General features: G+C 37.3%; 1 protein-coding gene across 1 annotated transcript in view; it reads right to left on the minus strand.

Annotated features, from left to right (window-relative positions):
* The window catches only part of LOC122792265 (probable beta-D-xylosidase 5), a 970,913-nt gene that overhangs the window by 366,020 nt on the left and 581,910 nt on the right, over positions 1-22,983 (minus strand). Inside the window, exon 11 of the mRNA XM_044060016.1 lies at positions 8,967-9,103. Within this exon, the coding sequence (XP_043915951.1) occupies positions 8,967-9,103 (137 nt within the window). The remainder of the gene's footprint in view (positions 1-8,966; positions 9,104-22,983) is intronic.

The raw sequence follows: 22,983 nt of genomic DNA on the forward strand, positions 1-22,983 counted from the left end.
GTGACACCTTAGTAGTTAAATGCCTTCATTAAAAGAAGAATGTGTACATTGTCTGGTTAATTAACCTGCAAAGTGACAGTAACAGTCACATCTGTGCTTTCACTCAAAGTGTGTATTGAGCCAAAAACAGGATAACAATGAGCCATAAACATGGAAAGATATGAACTTATACATATTAGTTGCCTAAGACAGCAACAGAGAAACCATTACATTTTACTCCAACATTCAGGAGAAGGCATCATCATCCAATAGTAACTCAGACTGAGCTTTGGATAAGAATAAAAAAAAAAACAATTTCCTGTGGAGTAGATGGATAAAGCATTGACTAAGACCCAGGTAACCTGAACATGATTAGTTACTTGGGTGCCTAAGGAAGCAGACTGCATGGATGTGCATGTCCATCTTGGGTTATTAGGTTCCAGATATTCTTGCTGTCACTTGCTGGCAAGATCTCTTCTGGCCAGCAGGTATGGATTCATCTTTTGATAAAACTCTAGGAAACTACTGTCTTTTTAATAACAGTAAATGGAGAATTCATGAAGAGAATAATGAATGGGGGAAGGATTTTTCTTAATCTTAGACTCATGGAGATCTTTTAGGTTCTCCAGTGCCTTTTTAATTTGGCACACCTGCAAAAAGTAGAAGTGAAATAACTGGATGAATGCAGTAGTAACAATGTGTCAGAGGAGTAGACCTGGGTCTGCTACAAGTGCTCTTGTGCTATTTGCTCATGACACACTTACTCACTGCTAATTGCCCAAAAATCCATGTTCCCAAATTCCCATTAACTCCATCTCCCATAACTACTTAACCCTCCCAACACCCTGTTCTACAAAACTGTACAGTCCTACCAGAAACCTAACTCTAACTCTTAAACACACTTCTTGCTCCTTAACCCTAAAACTCTGTTCCCTTTCCTTAACCCTAAAACCCTGTTCACTCACCCTACGCAGAAAATCCTCCACCTGCTCCCTAACTCTATGACTCACATATTGCTCCTTAAACCTAAGAATCTCTTCTCACACCCTAAACCTAAAATCTCATTCCTGATCCTTAAACCTAAAATCCCATTCCTGCTCCCTAACCCTAAGACTTCATTCTCACTCACTAACTCTAAAACTCCCTTTCCACTCCTTAAACCTAAAATCCCCTCGACCATAAACCTAAAACCCACCTCCTTTAATGTATCCCTTATCTTCACCCCCACTGATTCCCTCACCATAGCTGCTGCACTGACCTCATTTGAACTTGAGTAAAGTGCTGGGGTAAGCTGCAGTAGATGCTTGCCTGAACTCATATTCAGGTTCAAGGATGAGGCAAGTGGTAGCCTTCCAAAGATACAAGAGACCCAAGTCACTGGCTTTGAGACACTATTTTTTAAGGGATTTGGACTCAGGTGCATGTACAGTCCTAGAAGACCCTCCTGTGACACCTTTTGAAAGCTTCAAAGTCTTTTTCCACTGACAAGGTGACAAATGGCTCTAGTCATTGAGGCCTATTCTGGACCAAAGAGATCATGCAGAAGTCAGCACTGGGATGCTTGGTGAGATGATTTGTCTTCTCTGAAAGTGACTATAAAGGGGATCTCCACTTCTTAGGCAAAATGTGAGAGCTTCTGAGCTGGTTTGATGGTATAACTGATTACAAGTTCCAAGGAGGGATGGCTCAAGGATTCTGATGTTTCCTCTTCAAAAATTCTACAAGGCATTTATTAAAGGAGTGAGGAAGAGAGGGAATACAAGCAAAGTGCCAGTCCAATTGGGTCTATATTAGATAATCGAACTTTTAAAAGTACGAACGTCATATGGTCGAAACCATATGATCAAAGTTTTAAAAGTTCGAAATTCTTATAAAAAAAAACTACACAAAAAACCTACCCGAACATTTTAAGCAGGAGGGCAAGCCCCCCTGACCCCCCAAATGGGGAGCTGTGTCCCCCACCCCCCGCTGTTTAAATATACCAACTCTGACATCGTACTACAGTGCAGAAAAGGGAAATCTTCCCATTCCATGCTGTACAATGATCTCCATTAAAATGTTCTAACTTTCAAAGGTTCGATCATATGGTGTCAACCATATGACATTTGAACTTTTGAAAGTTTGACCATTTGATATAGACCCGTCCAATTTGCTATTCAGAATATGAGACCATTTCAAAAATGGATGGTCAGAGGCGAATGAGGAGGTGAAGGGGGTTATCTCCTAGCCTCCTCTATCTCAGAAATAATAGCCTCACAATCTTCTATCTCTAAAACTGAACCAGGAAGAAATGGAAAACCATGACCCTGTTAATGAAAGACATGAGCCTGTATAAGAACATGAGCATGACAGACCTGCACCAGGTGTTTGTCAGAAGAATGGAACTTGCATTTCAGTGCATACTGACTGCAGGTGGCACTGGATAGGAAGAGGCTTGTGCTGGGGTTGGCATGGGTTCCTGCTGAACTCCCTAATGACACAATCTCACACAAACATCTTGAGCTCCAACTAGGTGTCAACAACTACTTGAAATCCATACTGCATGGGATGTCCAGGTGGGCCCTCCTTAATGAGGAGCCTGCAGGCTCATGCTGGCCTGGCAGCTGGTCCCAGGAAGATACTCCATGGTTCTGAATACCTCTTCTATGACCAAGTGAGTGTGTTAGATTAAAAAGATTATGTAATAATGATTATGATTTTAATATAGAAGTAAACAGAATGTGTTCTGTATTTTGTTCTAGGGGTTATGGAAAAGATATGGTACAATCTGCAGTGAATAAGGTAACTTCTAAATCTTGCGTTAGCTTCCTGAATTTTAAGGAGATGTCTAATACACTTCACTTTCCACCTATTGTAAAGCAAGAAAGCAAGAGGAAAATATATTTTGTATCTACTTATGGTATTTTAAGTTCAGTTTTGGTAGATTTAGTACAATATTATTAAAGTTATTTATTTAAGTTTAGGGATTTATTTAAGTTATTTTATCCTTACTTGGTGATATCATATAGGAGAGGTAGAAATCTGAGGGACATTTTAGTACATAATCACTTTCTGTACCAGTTTCGACTCCTTCATATTCTCTGTACCCCTCTGACATGAGAGGTACTTTTTCTTGTGGTCATTGTTGCGTATGTGTTTATGTGGTTAGGACCTTTCCTTTTATTAATGGATATCCCTTTCCTCCTTTAGAAATGTTGGTTGCTACTATTTTAGAAAAAGTACCAGTTAAATTTTATTCTGAGAATGTATATAGAAAAAGGCTGCTATATAAGGAAACTATTTTTATTTTAAAGTCTGGTACCTTGTTTCCCTCGGGTCTTAATTTAGAATGCAATTAGAAACTTTCGATTGAATTATTATTGTTGTTTTATTGGTTAATTGGATTATTAGTTGATTAGTATGTATATTTAAGTTAGGGCTTGTTGCCATTAGTTTAGTACTCCTTGAAGGCTTTGCCGAAGCACTAAACACATATTAAAGTTTTTGTTTTTCATTAGTTCCTGCCTGTTGTTGTTTTTTTTTTAGTTTTCTTTGATTTCCTAGTTTTGTGATTCAAAGTGCTACTGTTTGAGATACTAAAGGTTCCAGCTGGCCATTTGAAGATAAGTACTTCAGGATCTATCTCGGGGGGGGGGGCAATATTATGCCTCTCCCATCTCCAACTTCCTCAACAGAAGAGGAGGACAGTTTGGGTCTGAACCCTCCTTAGTCAAGGTTAAGGATACTAACTAAAGGGAACAGGGGTCATATGGGCCCCAGACTTTCCCTGAGGAATTTCAGAACTGGATCTGGCCTCCTACTGTTTTTCTCTTGCGGTGATGGTCTCATGAGCAGCTGATGCTGTGAAAATGACTCTCCCTATACACTTGATCTAATAACTCTATAAGTGTTTATTTTTGTAATACCAGAAATGAAGGAAATAAACACCTAGAGTTAGGATACATTTTAGATCAAGGCAATATTGACATTCCAGATATCACTGAAATATGGAACTTTTCTGGTCTTTCTTTCCTGGGGTATAATATTTATTATTATTTATTTGACATTTGTTAACTGGGTTAGTGCGACTGGGCAGAAGCCCTTTTTCAGTGGAGATCTGAGGAGAAAAGCTCCAACAGAATATAAAACACAGTAAAAATTATACAATTTAACATTCCAGATATCCAGTTTTGTCAAGTTGTTGTTGTTTGTCTTTCGGCTTTTTCCCGGTAAGGGGTCGCCATAGTGGAACTCCGGTTCGCTAATGATTGGCAGTAGATTTTTACGAAACGCCGAGGTGCCAGCCAGCTCAACGCCCAACCTTCAACGAATAGTTGAAAAAAATAATTATACGCAACTTTGTATAATTCCACTTAAGCAAAGATATGATACATTTAATCAAGTTATAAAATCATTACAAGAGCAAGGCAAAAACCTGGTTAAAGAAAACCATTACACCATAGAAGTTGGCAGCCAGTAAAGAGACCAGTTAAGTGAAATAAAGTGGTTGATGTACAGTTATTTACAGTTGCAAGGTTCCCTAACAGTAATAGAAGAAAATGTCAGGGGGGAATACAGTAGAGTGGAAGACCTGAGAGGGTTCATTCCTAAAGATAGTTATATTAGCATGTCTTATAGAGCTATAGACTTATACAGAGTATACACTCTAGGAAAGAGGAGAATAGAGGCAGTGGATGAAGGAATTAAATTGGATCAACACAGGAGCAAGTCCATGAGTTTAACATATATTCCTTTAATGCTTGTTTGAAACAGTTTGTGTTAGGAATTGATTGGATAGAGAGAGGTAGTTTGTTCCAAGCATTGGTGACTGAGTGATTATGGATTCATTGGGTTTAAAGATTTGAAGGAGGTGTTGGTCAGAGCTAATAAAACTGAATGCCTTATAACAACTACAGCTGAGGGGGGTGGCATTTTATTATTAATACACAAACAAATTCCTGTTCAGAATTATTTCAACAAATAATGAGTTTGAAACACTTGCAGTGAACATTCAACTAAGTTCCCAGAGAGACTTCATGAGGTTATTTGGACATAAACAAATACATCTATGGATTCGACTATATAGCTGCATATTGCAACCATATTAAAACATTCTTTCAGCATACTTAGATACTCTTAATACATACTTATCACAACATAAGATAGAACAAAATTTATTAGATATTTGCCTCTTTGTAACTTTATTCAGCTCAATAATGAAATTATGAGGGGTAAATATATTCTTGATATCATTGCAACCGACTGTACATTAAAAATAAGCTGCCTGATTGTTAGACCTCCATTAGGCAATTCTGACCATTTCTCTAATCCTACTAGGTTCTCAAATACATCCACCAGTTAAGGACAAAATAGTTTTAATGTAATTAACTATACAGAGCTAGAAAATACACTTAGTAAGGTCAGCTAGAAGATACAATTAGTAAGGTTAAGGTTGATTGGACCCAGGAGTCAGCTCTACCATTTCGACCTGACTTCCTTCCTGGTGGGATCAAAACCTAAGCCAAATGAAATAATATGAAAATTAACAAAAAAATAAAAAAACTTTAGTAAATAAAATGTGAATATAAAAGGAAGTTGGCAATACTTTCAGGTAATAATAAATAATTCTACAAATACAGTAACTCGTAAAGTAAAAACAGCCACTTAACATCTATATCATGTAATGGAGAAATTATGTCTGACCTGATACGCATTACTGATGAATGTAATACTTATTTTTCTCTGTCACTTAGCAGCATACCTTGAAACAGCTACTGAACCTTTATGCACAATCAATCCTGCCCACTTATACCTCATGATTTGGTTATAAATATACTTAAGAAAACTGGCAGTAAATTATTTATGGGACCAGCCAATATTCCAGCTACTCTGGTGACAAAATCTCATCTAGTTATTAATAATATACTACATAAAGTATTTAACAAACTGCTAATCAATTGTTAAGTTCCATTGCTTTGTAGAAAAGCTGTAATCTCCACAGTTTTTAAAAGGGTAATAAAATAAGATGTGGTTAATTATAAACCTATTAGCTTTACTTCAATATTTTGCATATGATTTAAGAAATGTCTGTTGAACCTACTTTCTGACAATATGAACCACAACATCACTGACTTATACAAACATAGATTTAGTGCTGCAAGGTCTACAACAAATTTGACTGAATTATATGATCAAGTTACTGCTGCACTTGATAATGGTTTGAAAGCGGGAGTTATGTTTTTAGATTTAGCCAAAGCTTTTAATAGTTTACCCAACAAATCTAGCAATGTTTTAAAAAGCTACAGAGATAACCCCTTCTTAGTGAACTGGCTTAACGAGTGGTTATCTGTCAGAGCTCTGTGTGTTTCTTTTCAAGGTACCAACTCTTAACTACTTGTCTGTGTGCTCTGGGATTCTTAAGGGCTCTGTCCTAGGGCTACTTCTCTTAATTTAATTTTCTCCACCAGTCCATCAATCAAACAGTGTTTGCTTGCTTAATATGTAGATAAATGCAAGATAGGTTTCATTGTTAATACTAACAAGGATAATTTGGACATTAAAACATTTCTGGAAGAGTTCTCAGCAAGGGCAATAGCAACAAGCTTACATTTTAGTACAAATAAATGTCAAGTACAATATTTTGTGAATCCTACCACAGAATGTCCACTTAAACTGACTGGCTCTATGTTACAAGAGGTAAATGAATATAAAGATCTTGGAATTTTGATTACATCTGAATCAGTCATGTCAACAACCTGAGGAAAAAGACTCTGCCATTTAGGACTCTTACTTCAATCTGTTTCTGAAAGGGATGATCACAGTCTAACACATCTTTTTAAAATGTGTATTTGTCTAATTCTTGACTTTAATAATGTCTTTTTTATAGTTACTAGGAGACTGTTACTTAAGACAGCAAATGTTCAAAGGAAGTTCACCAAACACGTACCTTTAGTAAGGCATCTGAGTTATCCTGATAAATGCAAGAATTTAAAACTATTTTCCTTGAACTACAGATATTCTAGGGGCAAAATCTTACTAGCTTACAGAGTTCATAGTGATGCCTTATTACATGCAGTTTTTGACTTGATGCCTACTATCAATCATAGAGCTTGCAGGTACAATAACATAATCTTTTACATAAGTAAAAAATGAAAAATATCAGAAAAAAATATTACTCACACAATAATCAGCCTCTGGAATAAAATTAATTGTGAGATTAGACTCTCTGACACTATGGATTTATTTAAACTAAGGAAGGATGCCTGGGAAGGTGATGAGGTATACTACATGACCTGCAATGAAACTGTGTTCCTTGATGACCTTCAGGTCTGAGCATTCTATAACCAACTGATGGCATCTTATAATGTCCCATTCAAGAGCAGCCAGCCACTGCCATTTTGATGAAGTAAGCCAACAACTGATCCCTTCTTTTATGTCAAGGACTAAGCTGAACCTCTGGCACTTACTGCAGCTATTAACATAATAGTCTTCCTCAAGACAATAAGGTAATACCCAAATGGAACTTGCCTGAAAATGTGATGACTGCAGGAACACATTATGACATGATTTATGGATGTGAATACAGGACTTTGCCAACAATAGAGAAGGATTGAGATTTGAACTGTACAAATGGCAAGAACATAACTGATCCTCTATAATAACAAGTGTGCTTAGGTAGCTGCTGAATTGCAGTATGGAGTGTGTCAGAGAAGTTCTTGCACATTCTAGATTATAGGACTTTGCTGAAAAAGTACTAAATTCTGATTAGAGTTGCCACCTATCCTTTTTTTCCAGACTATCCAGAAATCAAACCAGTTGTGCAGTAGTCCAGAAAACTCAGTACAAACTCTGGTATTCTGTTTTAAAAAAAAAAACAAACAGATTATCAGAGTTTGCAAACTCTCTGCTTTTATTTAGAAAAAGCACTGCTAATGAGATGCGACTGTGTGACAATCCAGGAAAAATGGACATTCTTCCTATCCCTGACAAGCCTATGATGTCACAAAATGGGTGGAAAGTGGGCAGGGATGAGATAGGTGGGGTTAACAGAGTTGCAAGGGGGTGTGGCTTTGGTCTGGTTCTGGCCACAATGAGAGGTGGCAACCCTAATTCTGATTGGTGGAGAAAGAGCTGTAGCAAGGTCATTTTGTGTCCTGGACAATGCCCCCATTTGGCACCCTCCCAAAACTGAAGTTGAGTAACACAAAAAAAACATCTCACAGTTGAGGATCACGGTAGTTTCTGAAGTATCAAATCCTTGTTAAACTGTAATAAAGGGTTATAACAGCTCCTTGCTACAGTTCATTGTTTGACAGTCATTTAAGCTAAAAAATAAATGAAAAAGTCTTCAAGCTGAGTAAAGAGCCCTTGTGTATCCATGTGATAGCTCTTTGTTAAACAGTGGCAAATACCATTGTTAAAATGTAGAAATATGCTATACTAATTCCATGCTACAGTTTCTAACATGCAAACACTGACTAACTGTCATTTGAACACTCATACAGTTGTTTAAATGAATATAAACCCTGCTTGCAGGTCTGAGTGGCACCTCTTCTACAATACTGACCATGCCAACTAATTCCTTGGCCAACAGGATAGTTTCCCAGCTAGCCCAGAACTTCCTATGTCTTTTGCTAGAGAACTAAATCAGGATTCATTCAGGAGGCCCCTGTAGTTAGAGCTTATACATAAAATAAGCTATTTAGTGGAGGTATGGAAACTAGCTCTCCACTGCCTCTATGGAAAGACTTTATGAATCCTTTATGGTAAACAGATGATGGTTTTAGATTTCTTGAGTTGAAATTGCATTTTGTTTGGTATGTGTCAAAATTGGTCGGGTGGGTATAAATGTTCTTTGAAAAATGTAATACTGTACTGCTATTATTATTTATAGAAAAAATAAAAAAAAATAAAATTAAAAAATATGCTGAATATAGCTCTCATTTAGTCAACTGAAGTCTTTGTTTCCTATGACTCAATCTCTTTCATGGTAGTGAGTAATCCCTTACCTGTTCCAAGGCACACAATAATAATGTCAGCAGACTGGACCGCCTCTTTTATTTCGGTGGGTGAGTAATTCTTGCATGTTGGTTCAGTGCAACCTGCTGCAAATAAGACTTTCACTGGGAGTGTTTTTAGACCTTTCCTGTAAGTAGACAAAACATTTTTAATAGAACTACCCATAAAATAACAGTGTTTGTGGTATTCCGCAAAGTTCATCAACATTAGCTTATTACTGTTAAAGTCCATACTTATAAATTACAGAAAAAAATTGTGTTAGTTCTCACAAGTATATGGGAATCTGGATAGAAGACCCAGCTAGTATTAGTTGTAATGTTTCAGGGCTTGACTGGTATCTTGGAAATATGCTTTATTTAAAATTTCTGCCTTGTCTATATCTCTATCTGTACCTTCATTTGGTCATAAAAGCCTTTAATTTATCCAGGTTTTGGATAACATTTTACCATTCACCTCCTCCATTAAAAAAATCCCAAAACATTTATCAACTTTAACATTAAAAAGAATCACTAATGACAGTTTTATATTGTAGGTGACTAACAAGTAAATGACAAAACTATATTTGTAAACAAAGTGAAAACATCATGACAGAATAAAAAGAAATGAAGTTAATAGTAAATATTTCATTTAGATTTTTTTCTACTATGACAATATGTCACAGAGCTAGAACATTTTCTCAGCATGTGTATAATAGGTCATGCTAACCTTCCTAAGAAGTTATAAAAAAACTTACATACTGAAATGAGAAATTATGAGGCCACACTGGTAAAATTAAATTACTACTCTTTACTTTGGAGCTTTTTAATATATTTGGCCTATATGGTAACTATACTTTCATGACCCACCTTGAGTAGAACAATAGCAAAATGTTTATTTGCAGTTACAATCTGATTTTGAGTAGTAAGCATAAGTCACCCTTCTGAGATCTTCTTCTTTTGGCTTTTCCCGGTTAGGGGTCGCCACAGCAGATCACAGTCCGCTCATGATTGGCAGCGGAGTTTTTTACAGTGTCAAGTTGCCAGCCCAGCACCCAACCTTCTACAGAAAGCACACACATGCAATCACTCATGTCTATGGCCAATTTAGAGTGTCCAATCCACCTACAGCATGTCTTTCTGATGTGGGAGAAAACCGGAGCATCTGGAGGAAATCCATGCGACCATAGGGAGGACATGCAGACTCCGCACAGAAGGCACCCCAGCTGAGAATCGAACCGGAGAACCTCTTGCTGTGAGGCGGGAATGCTAACTGCTGCACCACCATGATTGCCCAAGTCACCCTTCTGAGATCAAAACCAGCATTTTTTTTAAATAACTATAATTTTCATGAAGTAAAAAAAAAAATTTAACCTGTAGAAAAAATAAAAGCCCAGAAGATGGCTATATGATTGCACTGTATTCATCAAGTTAAATGTCAGATAACTGACATATAATTTTATGATTCTTTTATCATGTATATAAGCATCAGTATGTTTCAAGTCTGTTATTGTAAGGTATGTCACAATGTGAAGAATCTCCTTTTCATTGCAAGATGTGCAATCTGCCTAGATTTGAAAACTTAGAGTAATCATATACAAAAGATTCTCTAAAGAAACAACTGTACAGTACATTTGAAGTAAAAATCTGTAAGTGTGACATGATAGTATGTTCCAGATTAAATGTTACAGTATAACCTTGCTAGTTTATAGGCTTTTTGACACCCGCATTTTTTACAGGTTCATCTTACGACCATACTCCATTACCTGAAGTAGTACAATGCTGAACTGCTGCGCTGTAACCAGTTGTACAAGCTGAATGTAAACTTACCCCTACAGACAGAACTACACAACCACTGCACCAGTTCTGCTGCTCACATAGTGCAGCCCTATATGTTATATATCCATTTCCTTTTGTTGAATGGGCAAAATCCGCTATGGCCTGCTTTTAGAGGAGATCCAAGATGGTATTTATATGAAGTAGGGGAAATTTGTCCAGGACACCAAAGAAGTTTGCTAACTTTGTGTGTGGGAATGTCCTGATTAATGGAAAGGCTGGATGGTAGAGGGGCTTCCTGCTGATCATTGTGCACCACAGGAGAATATTGGGATTGCTCAACAAGCTCTTGGTATGAATCCCTCACGTATGATGAAAATAGCAGCAGTATAAAATGCACAGCAGGTTTGTGGGCTCAACTGCACATTCAGAGCAAGGTGAGGTGAAGATAGCAATTCTGGATGAGCAAAGTAAAATGCCAAAGCTGTAGTCTCAAGAGAAGATACTGCAAGCAATAACTTGAAGAACCAAGAAGTGAATAGGTTGCAAAGATTCAGGGCATGGTTATAAATAAGTTGCAAAACAGATAAAATGTTGTTAAACTGATTTATGAAGGGAAAAGTGCTAATACTCCTAATGGACTTATTGTGGAGAAAATATTATTAGAACTGATGAGATTTAAACTTGGAGTCACTCATAATTATACACTATCTTCTGGATTCAATGACAAATAACTCTTTTGACTGATGCCTAGGGTGCATAGCTGACTGAGAGCTTTGTATATGTGTGCTTGTGATGCTCTTTTGAAAATTGTACTGCTGTCTTACAGGTTTTTGTAGTGTGTATCTTTGATACATGAGGCCTATTAGTTGATAGAGAACACATCTATTGACGTAAGTCAATCCTGTCACATACTGATGCCATTGCTGTAAAACTCACCCGCCTCCTACTTAGTTACATTAGCAAGTAACAGTATGAAAGGATCTGCCATTCATGTCATTTGTGTTCTTAGAGATTTATTTTCCTATTCCAGGTTCAACACTTACCTACAGCAGTAACAGGTGTTTTAATTCAGGGATGACTCTGTGTGATGTTAGCAGTACACAGCCATTGCATGGGTAAGTTAAGGTTATGAGGGCTACCTGGCATCAATTTTAATGTATGCATGTGCATATGATGAATGTTGCACCCCCTTAGGAGGTGTGCATGTGTGCTATCCATTGCCTCTTGGCCACTGTGAAAACATATTGTACATGCCTACATCTATTGACACCTACAGCATCTGGTGGTTCCTCTTCTGACTCCTCACCTGTGTGTGGCTGTGGTGATCTTGCCAGTGGTGGTGGGATGTGTGCCCCTTCCCCTGGTGTTGTTGTTGAAGCTTTTTCTCAGGATAATATTGTGAAGGATAGCACAGCCAGTGAATATTTCAGCTCAACTATGGGGAATCTACCACAGTGTTCCCCTTGATGTATTTATTCACCACAGCTATGATTTCAGCAGCCCAAACACACACTGTATGATATTTGTTGTTTGAGGGTGTGACTCATTATACCATTATTCAGTAGGTACGTGCATTTCTGATGGGTGTCATCAGCCATCATTTGAGTGCATAGCCTGGATCACCCAGTAAATGACATTGTGGGATATCCTCCCTAGCAAACCTCTGATAGAGTTGAGCATTATGCCAGGTATGGGAGTCATGGTGACTGCTGAGATTGCTAGCACAAACATTCAGGATGATTCCCTAAGCATTACACACAGCCTGGCAGTTAATGGAATGGAAGAACTTTCTCTTTATGCACACCCTTCCCTGTTCCCCAGGTGGTGCTTTGATCTCAATGCGTGTGCAATCTATGGCACCCAGGACTTCAGGGAAGTGTGCTACAGGGTAGAAATCCTGCATAGTTGTAGCTCTGTCCTCAGTTGTATGGGGAAAAGATGTAGTCACTGGCATGTTGTAGCACAGCATTCAGGAATTCATGGAGGATCCTGGATGCTGATGTCTGTCACAACCCCTGCATATCTCCTGTTGTTTTCTGGATGGTTCCTGTAGCTACTATTTTAAGTGCTACACATACCTTAGCTTCCACGGGTATTGGTTCCCTTGCTCTCAGTTGAGGATGACAGAGGTTGCAGAGTTCCTGCAGTGTGTCTTTATCTACCATGAAGTGCTCAACAATTTCCATCACATGCAGATCATGAAAAGTTAAATGGGGTTTAAACACCCTTCTCCTTCTTGGCTGAGGTCTATTAGCAGCAGCAATATAGACTTGGGCCTGTTGCACATGCACATGCAGAAGAGAAACAGCAGCCCCTAATATTCTTTCCATGTAGAGTAGTTTCTGTGGTTGTATTCCAATAGGTTCTGGAATTCAAGGCCAAAACTTGCAATGAGTGTACACTATTGCTTTATAGCTTGTTGAATAGCTCCTCCATCTTGGATTAGTTGAATGGCATACAGTTCAGCTGCTTGTGCTATAATTAGCATCATGTCATGATGCTTACTGAGTTTGTGCAGCTCTACACATTGTATTGAACTGCTTACTGAATACAAATTGTCTCCCTATTGTGTGCACATCATGGCTCAACATGCACACAGTTTAGCGCACTGTGTAGTCCAGCCCTATGTTTAAGTTTGATATAAATGCAGAATGCAATATAGCATTCAAAACTGTTTTTAATTACTGAATTTGCCAAGCAATGAGTGAATACAATTTTCCACACAATCTTCTGATGTATTCAGGATGCTAACTAAAACCTTTGGGAAAAATTTTGCTTGATTTGTTTTTTTAGTACAAATGCAAACAATACAAGAGAATGTTCTAGGTAGTATCATTGGAAAAACATCTAAAGTTACCAAATATATTGGAGTTTAATACTTGTGGGACATTTTGCATGATTAAGAGGATTCACACTCTGCAGTTACACAATGAATCCCAGATTTATGCAAGCAGCAACATGAATATTTCTTATTTCAAGGAAAAGAAGCTTAATGGTACTAATGCTGCTTACATGAAGAGCATGACAATAACTGAAAGGATACTACAAATGCTTATGATGTTCACTGTGAATGTAAGATCAATTGCAGAGAGCTTAGTAGTGACAGAGGCAATGGTACTTTGCATATTTTGTTTAGGAAAGCAGTCCTTGAATAATCTATTAAAGGTACAAGTATGCTGGCAAGTAAGTAAGAAGAATGCAGTTGAGTATTTCACTGACAGTAATGAAGAGAATGCTCAAAACACTAAGGACATTTTGTCAACAGAGCATATTCCATAGGAGTGAGAGCTATGGGTAGGGGTCTTTTGGGCAGATATTGATTTATTTTATTTATTTATTTTACATTTGTTGACCGGGCTAGTCCAACTGGATCCATGCCCATTTTCAGCAGTGGCCCAGGGAGATAAGCTCCTTTATGCAAATAGAATGCAAAAATACAAAAATAATAATACTACAATGCTACAATTTTAACAATGATATACATATAAAATACACTAATACAGTAGAGCACTAGACTACAATAGAGGCAGTATTAGTGATCATAAGATACCAGTAGTGGTTACTTTGTTGCAACAGAGGAAGAGACAAGAAGTTATTCAAGAGGAAACAACAATAGTGCACAGAGTAGAGAGCTAATTGTTAAACACAGAGAAGGCTAGGACTGGTCAGAAAACAGAACAGACAAGTAAACATGCCAGTGGAGAACTTTCAGATTCAATAATTCACGAGAGGAAAAGTACAGATAAAACCTGTTCTACACATGTAGTAAGCATTTAAGAAGGTTAATACTCAGGGAAAGTTTATTAGTCAGGGTTTGTTCATAGACATAGCCATTGTGTTTTAAGGAAAGATTTTAAGTGCTTCTTGAAAAGTGGTGTTGAAGACAGAGAAGAAAGGTCAGTGGGAAGTTTCTTCCAAGATTTTCCCACAGAGTTAGTGAAAAGACAGTCACCTGATTTATTGTTGGATTTATGGATGGTTACTAGTAATTTGTTAGCTGAGCGTAGGGTTGTAAGATTCTTGTAAGGAGTGATAAGGTTACAGAGTATTGGAGTATTACTGGGATGTTGTAGTATCTTGTGGGTGATAGTAAGATGCTGAACGAGGAGCTGGTTTTACAGTTCCAGCCATCCTAGCTGTTGAGAATTTTGACAATGGTGGATTCTAAATGGAACCAGTGGCAAATCTGGCAATGTTATGGTAGGCGGTTGCTAGCTTATTGAGGTTAGTTTTGAATAGATTAGTGTAGCTGGGGGGAGACATATAGTAGTGTGGAGATGAGATGTGTGTGGGCAATGGTAGTTCTGGCTAAAGGAGTAAGGAAAGGTTTGATCCTGTAAAGGGAACCTAGTTTTGTGTTGACTGATTTAATGGTTAGGTTAATGTGAGAGTAGAAGTTGAGGTGATGGTCAATTGTTACCCCTAAAAGTTTAGTGATTGTGTCAACTGCTATGACAGTGCCATTACTGGATGTGACTGATATCAATAGGGGAGGACTTCTGTGTGGGAGTGAACAGCAATAATTTAGTTTTCTTGGGGTTCAGGAGGAGACAGCGATGAAGAAACCAGTTTTCTACTAGATTAAATACTTTTTGGGTGATGGACTGGAGTTCAGGTGAAGAGGTGGCAGCACAGAGTAATGTAGAATCATCTGCATATTGTATGCAAGTGGCTTGAGGAAGGTTTGCATTCAGATCATTAATGAAGATAGAGAAAAGGAGAGGTCCCAAAATAGAGCCTTGAGGGACACCAAGGTTAATAGGGAGGTGAGTGGATAAGTTATTGTCCCAGAGGACATCCTGCTGTCTATTTTCTAGATAGGACTTGAACCATTGGACTGCCTGTGTATCTAATGAAAGTGATTTAAGGATATCTAAAAGAAGCTGATGGTTGACCAAATCGAAGGCTTTTGAGAGGTCTATAAAGAGAGTGAGGACAGCTTGTTATTGTTTCTATTTTTATTAATGCAGTCATAAAAGGATAAGAGTGCAGTGGTAGTACCATGGAATGGCTTAAAGCCATGCTGACAGTCAGCAAGTAGATTATTTTGGAGAAGGTGATCAATTAGTTGCTGGTGGACACATTTTTCCATGACATTTGCTAATGGAGAGAGTAGGGCTATGGGACAAAAGTCTGAGAGTTCGTTTGACTTACCCCCCCCCCTTATGAAGTGGGATAATATGGGAGATTTTTCAAATAGATGGGATGGATCCTTCAGTTATGGTTCTGTTTATTAGGATATAAATGGGATAGGCAAGCACTTTTGCTGCAATTTGTAAGTATTCCGCTTGCAGCAGGTCAGCTGAGGGTTTACATCTATAGTACCAACATATTCTGTACATCTCTCATTGAAGAGTTCGGTCCTTAGAGTGTGCATATTGGTGGGACAGTCAGTTTCACAGATGAGAATATACTTAGATATGTATATAAAAAATAAGTGAGAACTGAAACAGATGTTGCACTGTAGAAGTACTGTCCACTCTAAACAGATGTCATACTATAGAGGTACTATCCAAACAGATGTTATAATATAGAGGTACTGTTCACTCTAAACAGATGTTATACTATATAGGTACTGTCAAAACAGATGTTATAATATAGAGGTATTGTTCACTCTAAACAGATGTCATACTACAGAGGCACTGTCTAAACAGATGTTATAATATAGAGGTACTGTTCACTCTAAACAGATGTCATACCATAGAGGTACTGTCCAAACAGATGTTATAATATAGAGGTACTGTCCACTCTAAACAGATGTCATACTATAGAGGTACTGTCCAAACAGATGTTATAATATAGAGGTACTGTCCACTCTAAACAGATGTCATACTATAGAGGTACTGTCCAAACAGATGTTATAATATAGAGGTACTGTCCACTCTAAACAGATGTCATACTATAGCAGTACTGTCAAAACAGATGTTGTAATATAGAGGTACTGTTCACTCTAAACAGATGTCATACTACAGAGGCACTGTCCAAACAGATGTTATAATATAAAGGTACTGTTCACGCTAAACAGATGTCATACTATAGAGGTACTATCCAATCAGATGTTATAATATAGAGGTACTGTTCACTATAAACAGATGTCATACTATAGAGGTACTGTCCAAACAGATGTTATAATATCGAGGTACTGTCCACTCTAAACAGATGTCATACTATAGAGATACTGTCCAAACAGATGTTATGATATAGAGGTACTGTTCACTCTAAACAGATGTTATACTACAGAGGTACTGTCCACTCTATCATGGTATAGAGTTTTCCACAATTGCTCTATGTGCTGATGAGACAGCCATCCAAACTGGCGGTGCTATTTAGATCTGCTAAGACAGCATGATTTCATGATAATATTTCAGTTTCAGTACAACTTGTTTTCCTTTGTACTATGTTTTCATTTTGCTCTGGGAATATGTTTTGCATCCATGTCTATATCCATGCCTTTTGTATGAAGACAGTATCCATACCATTTCTTAAGGAGGGGAGAAGGCACTGTTGTTAAAGATCATTAATATCTTCTTCTAAAGTAATTTAGTCTTGGTTTTGCATTTCAGAAATAACTTCAGAACAGAAATTTGTATGTTTTTGGTTTTTGAAATATTTTATTAATAGTCAAAACTATTTTCCTTTTGAAATCAAAGTTGATAGAAACATCAGTGCTTCAACAAATGTGGTTCTTGTCAAGCTATTATTTCTAGTCAATATAAGGATTCCTTAAGCAGACATAGTGCAGTGTGAAATGCATTTTGTAAAGAATGTTTCTGCACCATTTAATTCCTCTTTTTTTGATGATCAGTTATCCTTATCATATTCCCTGGTCTTTCAATCCTTCTTTAAGAAGCTTGTTTGCGTAATAATATTTGCTTGCAGTTTTATCAACACAGAATGGTGCAGTGGTTAACATTGTCACCTCACAACAAGAAGCTCTCTGGTTTGATTCTAGGCTGGGGTGCATTCTGTGTGGAATCTGCATGTTCTTTCTGCATTTGTGTGGATTTCCTCTGGGTACACTGGTTTCCTCCCATATTCCAAAGACATGCATTTGGAGCACTTCTCCCCAGGCCTCTGCTGAGAATAGGCTCTGTCCTAGTCGGATGTTCACAGTCAACAAATAATCAGGGGCGGCTCGTGGCATCGGACTGCTGGACTGCAGCCCCCTCAGCTAAAAAGTAAAGTGTTTAAGTGTTTTAAAAAAAAAATTTTTTTGTTTAAACAAACTTTTAACTGCCTTTAAACAGCTTTTTTTGTTTTCATTGCAGCCTGGAGGAGGGCATCATTGTGATGCCCAGAAGTCTATGCGGTTCTAAAGAATTGAAGCGTGATGTTGGCAGCTGGATGGCTACTGATTGTTTTGAGAGTGAGAACCAATCAGTACTACTATTAGGCAGCGTGCTTTGGATGGTATTACTTGACTTGCTAATTGCAGAGTACAGATGGTGCTCAGGGCTTACAACAACTTTTTTGGCTTTATTAAGTTATGGTAGTTAAAATTTTGTGACTTACTAAGACGGAGACGCTGGACAGGTCACTTTAAATTATTGAGGTAGGGCAAAATTACAAAATACTAGTACAGTGTACAATCAACATTTGATTGCTCTTTCATCACTAAGTAGATAATAATCCTCCTGTGTTGTCTGTTCAGAGATAAATTATTAAAACTGGTGGTATGTTTACTTGCTTGCACTAAACAATACATTTGCTATACTTTTGTGGTGGCTTGTTTACAGTTGAGTTGAGTAACTTGAGTTAGAGTTAGTTTTCAAATCCACTAACGAGGTGGGCCTCTTAACAGCCAGATTACATTCAGAGTCTAAAGTTTACTGTTTTTGCCAGGCTTTGGTGTCACTGTCAAAATAGTACAGCACTTTTTCTTTTTATTTCATCTGTAGTCAGCATATCATTGCTGAAGCTTTGTTTGTATGTTATTTTTTTTTAAAGACATGTCACTCTGAATAATCTAGAAGCAAAAGGGCTATAATGGTCAGAAAAGAAAAACATGACTTTTTATTTTTTTTGTAATTTATACGTGTGTGAAGTGCTGCTGATGGTAATCGAGAGTTTACTGTTTACAGAATGTGTAGGCCTGGCCAACCTAAACTTTTATTGGAAAGGTTTTCCAAAGTGGTTAAAGTGAGTTAATGCTGTAGCAGATTCAATGACCTGGGTTCGTTTGTTTGAGGTTAGGCAGTCTTTAATGTTTATTTATTTTTTTGTTTAATTAATCTGTGTGTGTGTGTGTGTGTGTGTGTGTGTGTGTGTGTGTGTGTGTGTGTGTGTGTGTGTGTAAAAGAGTGACTGCACATATGTGTGACTCTAAAATGGTTGAATTAAAATTTTATACAGTGAGTGCAGGTAAGGTAAGTAGGAGCCAGCATGAAAATGAATGTTTGAAAGAAAAGATGGTTGTGGAAGATTGCATTATACTGTACAGTGTGCACATGTCTGTGAGAAAAGTAAGGGCTAGATAAGGGAATGGATTTAGAGTACTACATGTTTGGTATTGTGTGTGATCTGTGTTCATTTGTCTTGTGTAGTAGTTGTGTTAGGGAATTTTTAATAATATAATGTGGATGGTTAGGTTTAGGTGCAAGGTAATAGTTATATATTTACCAAACACAAGTAAGTTGGTGCGGGGGGCAACACTCACCCTTACTGAAGTACATACTTGTCAAACTCTTAGTGCAAGAAAGTCGGTCAAAGCCTAAAATAATGGAGGGACAAAGGCCCAGAAAATAGGGACATATTTTAAATATTGCTCTTACAAACTTAGAAAGTTGCTACAATAGCTGGATTTATGTCATGCATTCCCTGAAGGATATGAAGTCTGAAACTCAAATGTATTTCATTATTCATTGACCACCCACCACACATTGTATGAGAAACAAGCCAAAATATGAGGCATAAATCTGGGCATTCTGTAAAAATCTGGACAGTTGAGAGGTATGCTTAAGCAAGAACTGTATACAACATAAGCTTGTCTGAGATTGTAAGATGCAAGTAAGCTTTAATAAGCATGCTGTTGAAGAATTACCAACATTGAAAGCCTTTTTGTTGTTGCCATGCAGAGAATATTTACATAACATACACGCCTTAGGTATTGAAATGCATATGACAGTATTTGTAATAAAGGACAGGATTACAGTATTTTCAGAAGATCATTACATTTGTTGGAGACTTGAAGCCATTTTTACAGGCTTAATCCATAAACTAAACAGAATGCCAGTCTATCATGTGTGATCCATATCCTATGCAGTAATCCTTTAAGCAATTTATCTTGAGCCTATTCATTTTTTACTTTGATCATGTTTTCCCCATGAAACAAGTAGATAGTTGTCAGGCAGCAGGTCTTTTTGATATAAGAAATATTTTACAAGTGGGGATATTACATAGATTGCTACTTTCAGCATGTTACTTGGCACTTTTATGAAGCTAAATATAATTAGAACTGCAGTGCAAGAAGAAGTGGTTGAGTTGAGTGCTGCTTGTTTTTTACACTTGATTTTGACTGGCATTTCAGTAATGTATTTAAAAAGTAATTTATTTTTTCATACCTCACAACCTTTGTGTTTCCGTCTAGATATTAAGTAAGCTGTCACATAGCCAATGCATTAAAATATTTTTTTTTCTACACTTCATTTTGTCTTGATTGGACTCTCATAGTGACTGTTTGGCACCCAGGGCAGCGTATTTAATTAAAATCCCAGTTTTTGTGGTTTTGAGCAGAGCTCCGTCCCTTTCTAATTAGTCACACTCCTTTCCCTTGGCCCCACCCATTCAGCTGTCTCCTGCAGCCCCACTTTGATTTGAAGTCACCAGCCGCCACTGCAAATGATAAACACAATTATTTTCTTGTTCATTGTGTCTACTTCATTTAATGTAAGTTCTACTTCTGACTGGCTTACTTGGTTTTGTTTAATCCCCTATACTCTTCATGTTGTGATATATGAGATACATGCATGTATTATATTATTTGAACAATATGTTGATCGCTTATCGTTAGCTGTTTTTACCATTTATTTGTTTCAAACTACTTTTTGTGGAGTGACATTTTTTAGTCCATCCTTCCATAGGAATCTCAAAGGATATATTCTTTTTTTTTTTGCTGCCTTTGAAGTCAAAATCATCAATATTTGGCTTAAAATATTTTCCTGCATGTTTTCTGACACTCAGTAGTATTTTCCAGAAATTGCAGATGTTTTTACCTGACAGTTTATTTTCTTGTGAAAAGCCTCAGATAAACGCTACTAGTGCCAGGTGCCATCATGGTTTTCCTTTCTGCTAAGACATTTACAATCACGGAAGAATGTTAGATTGACTCCAAATATTTTTGCTGTCTTTCCATAGAATGTTACTTCTCTGAAACAAAGGCATTCCTGTTATATTCCTGTTCTTAAAAATGAAATATTGTGAAGGCACATAGAAAGAAAGTGACAAAATAAGTGAAGTAAGTGAAAGAGTGTAAGAAGGCATCTCTGAAACCTGTAGATCATTTCTACATATTATCAAATGTATTTATACAACCAGATACATATAACTATAAGAAAAACAAATGAGTACAAAAGTGACGCCAAAACTGTTTCCTTTTGCCTGAGGCCATCTCATTTGTCTGAGTCACAGGGAGCAATGTAGCGGCATCAGCTGTTAGAACGAGGTAAAGGAAATTGGCAAACTATTTTGAAATGGAGACATATTTAAGGATAGTGTGGGACTACTGGCACTCAAGGTGAGAGGCTGCCATGAAGGGTATATTTAATGTTTTACTAGATAAGTAGTTGTATATACTAGGTAGGTAGGTATGAGCTTGTTTAAGGTCATGAAACAGAAGAGTAAATCAAAAAGTGCAGATAGGGAATTCTGGTTTGAATTGTACCAATTTTATTGAAACAGAAGAGCTTTATGACAAGCTGATACGAAGAAAATATAACTTCCAGAGGTAGCAACATAAATAACATACACATATGAATGCAACAATAATGTAACATACGATGGCTGCGTTTAAAGAGAAGTCACACTTTGTTACCCGCCCACATCAGCAGAAGACACATGACAGCACAATTGCAGAGGCTGGGATGATACATAAAGACTACTTGCCCTATGTAGTACGCTCATTTCTCCCAAAGCAAGCAAGAAGCAGATCCTGCTTAGTTAACAGCTTATTTTTCAGTTCTTTAAAACAATTGGTTTATATCTGCTCCATAAATTTTCAAATTTCCATTAGCAGTTTTGACCCTATTACCATATTTGTTCTAATCAATCAGAACCTTTTTGTAAAACTAACCCTATATCATCCCTAAACTAATTAGCTTTTTTCTTCAGATTTTTTGTTGTAATTATTATGGACCTATAGTTTTTGAAAGCACATGTAACCTTATATTCTACTAATCATCTACACACGACCCTGTGTTCAGGGACGGCCTTTGATCAAATGGTGCCCTGGGTAAAAGGGCTCCACAGTGCCCCCTCACACCACTCGGTGCTCCCATCCTGGTCTACCTATACCATCCAGATTACTGGAAAAATGCCCCTGCTAGAACGGCACTCTAGGCAGCTGCCTAGTTGGCCTATGATTAATGCTGGCTATTTCTGTGTTCCTATAATGTTCATGAAAAAAATCAAGTAGTATTTACAGGACTCCTAGATGATAAGGTTCTTGCAGTTGTATTTTAATGCAGCTAGTGCAGACAGAATGCCTCTTTTGCTTGCCTTCGCTAAACTCCTCAGTTATGTGAATGTCCTTGAAAAAGCAATGTCTCCAGACAGAGTTGCATAACATACAGAAGAAACCTTACCAGCTGATCATAATGAGGGACACAATCTCTGTTTCACTGAGGATACAGAGGATGCATCTTAATTAATATCCTAGTATTCCATGTCCCTTAACTGCTGGCTTTCAGTTTGTTTGCTTTCCCTTATTTGATATGACTATCAGCAAGTTCATTACTACCACTATTGCTGGTACTGTATCTCTTCCATTTCTGTTCTCTTCTATGACATTTTACTTTTACACAACCGTTAACATTTTTTGTGATGAAGTTTTGTTACCACATTTTAAATTAAATTAAACTATTATTTCTTTATCGTACTGTACAGTAAATCTGTAGTACAGCTTTGTGAACTTAACTAGCAGATCTTCTGTAGTGACTTCTAGAAAGAAAAGGGAAGAGCAAAATCCTGCACTGGACCATATGTTACCTGGCAGATAACTATACATTGTTCTGAGTGGATTCCTATATATTGTTAGCTT

This window comes from Protopterus annectens, chromosome 1.part2, assembly GCF_019279795.1.
Source record: "Protopterus annectens isolate FY-2018-M chromosome 1.part2, PAN1.0, whole genome shotgun sequence".
Lineage (NCBI taxonomy): Eukaryota > Metazoa > Chordata > Ceratodontiformes > Protopteridae > Protopterus > Protopterus annectens.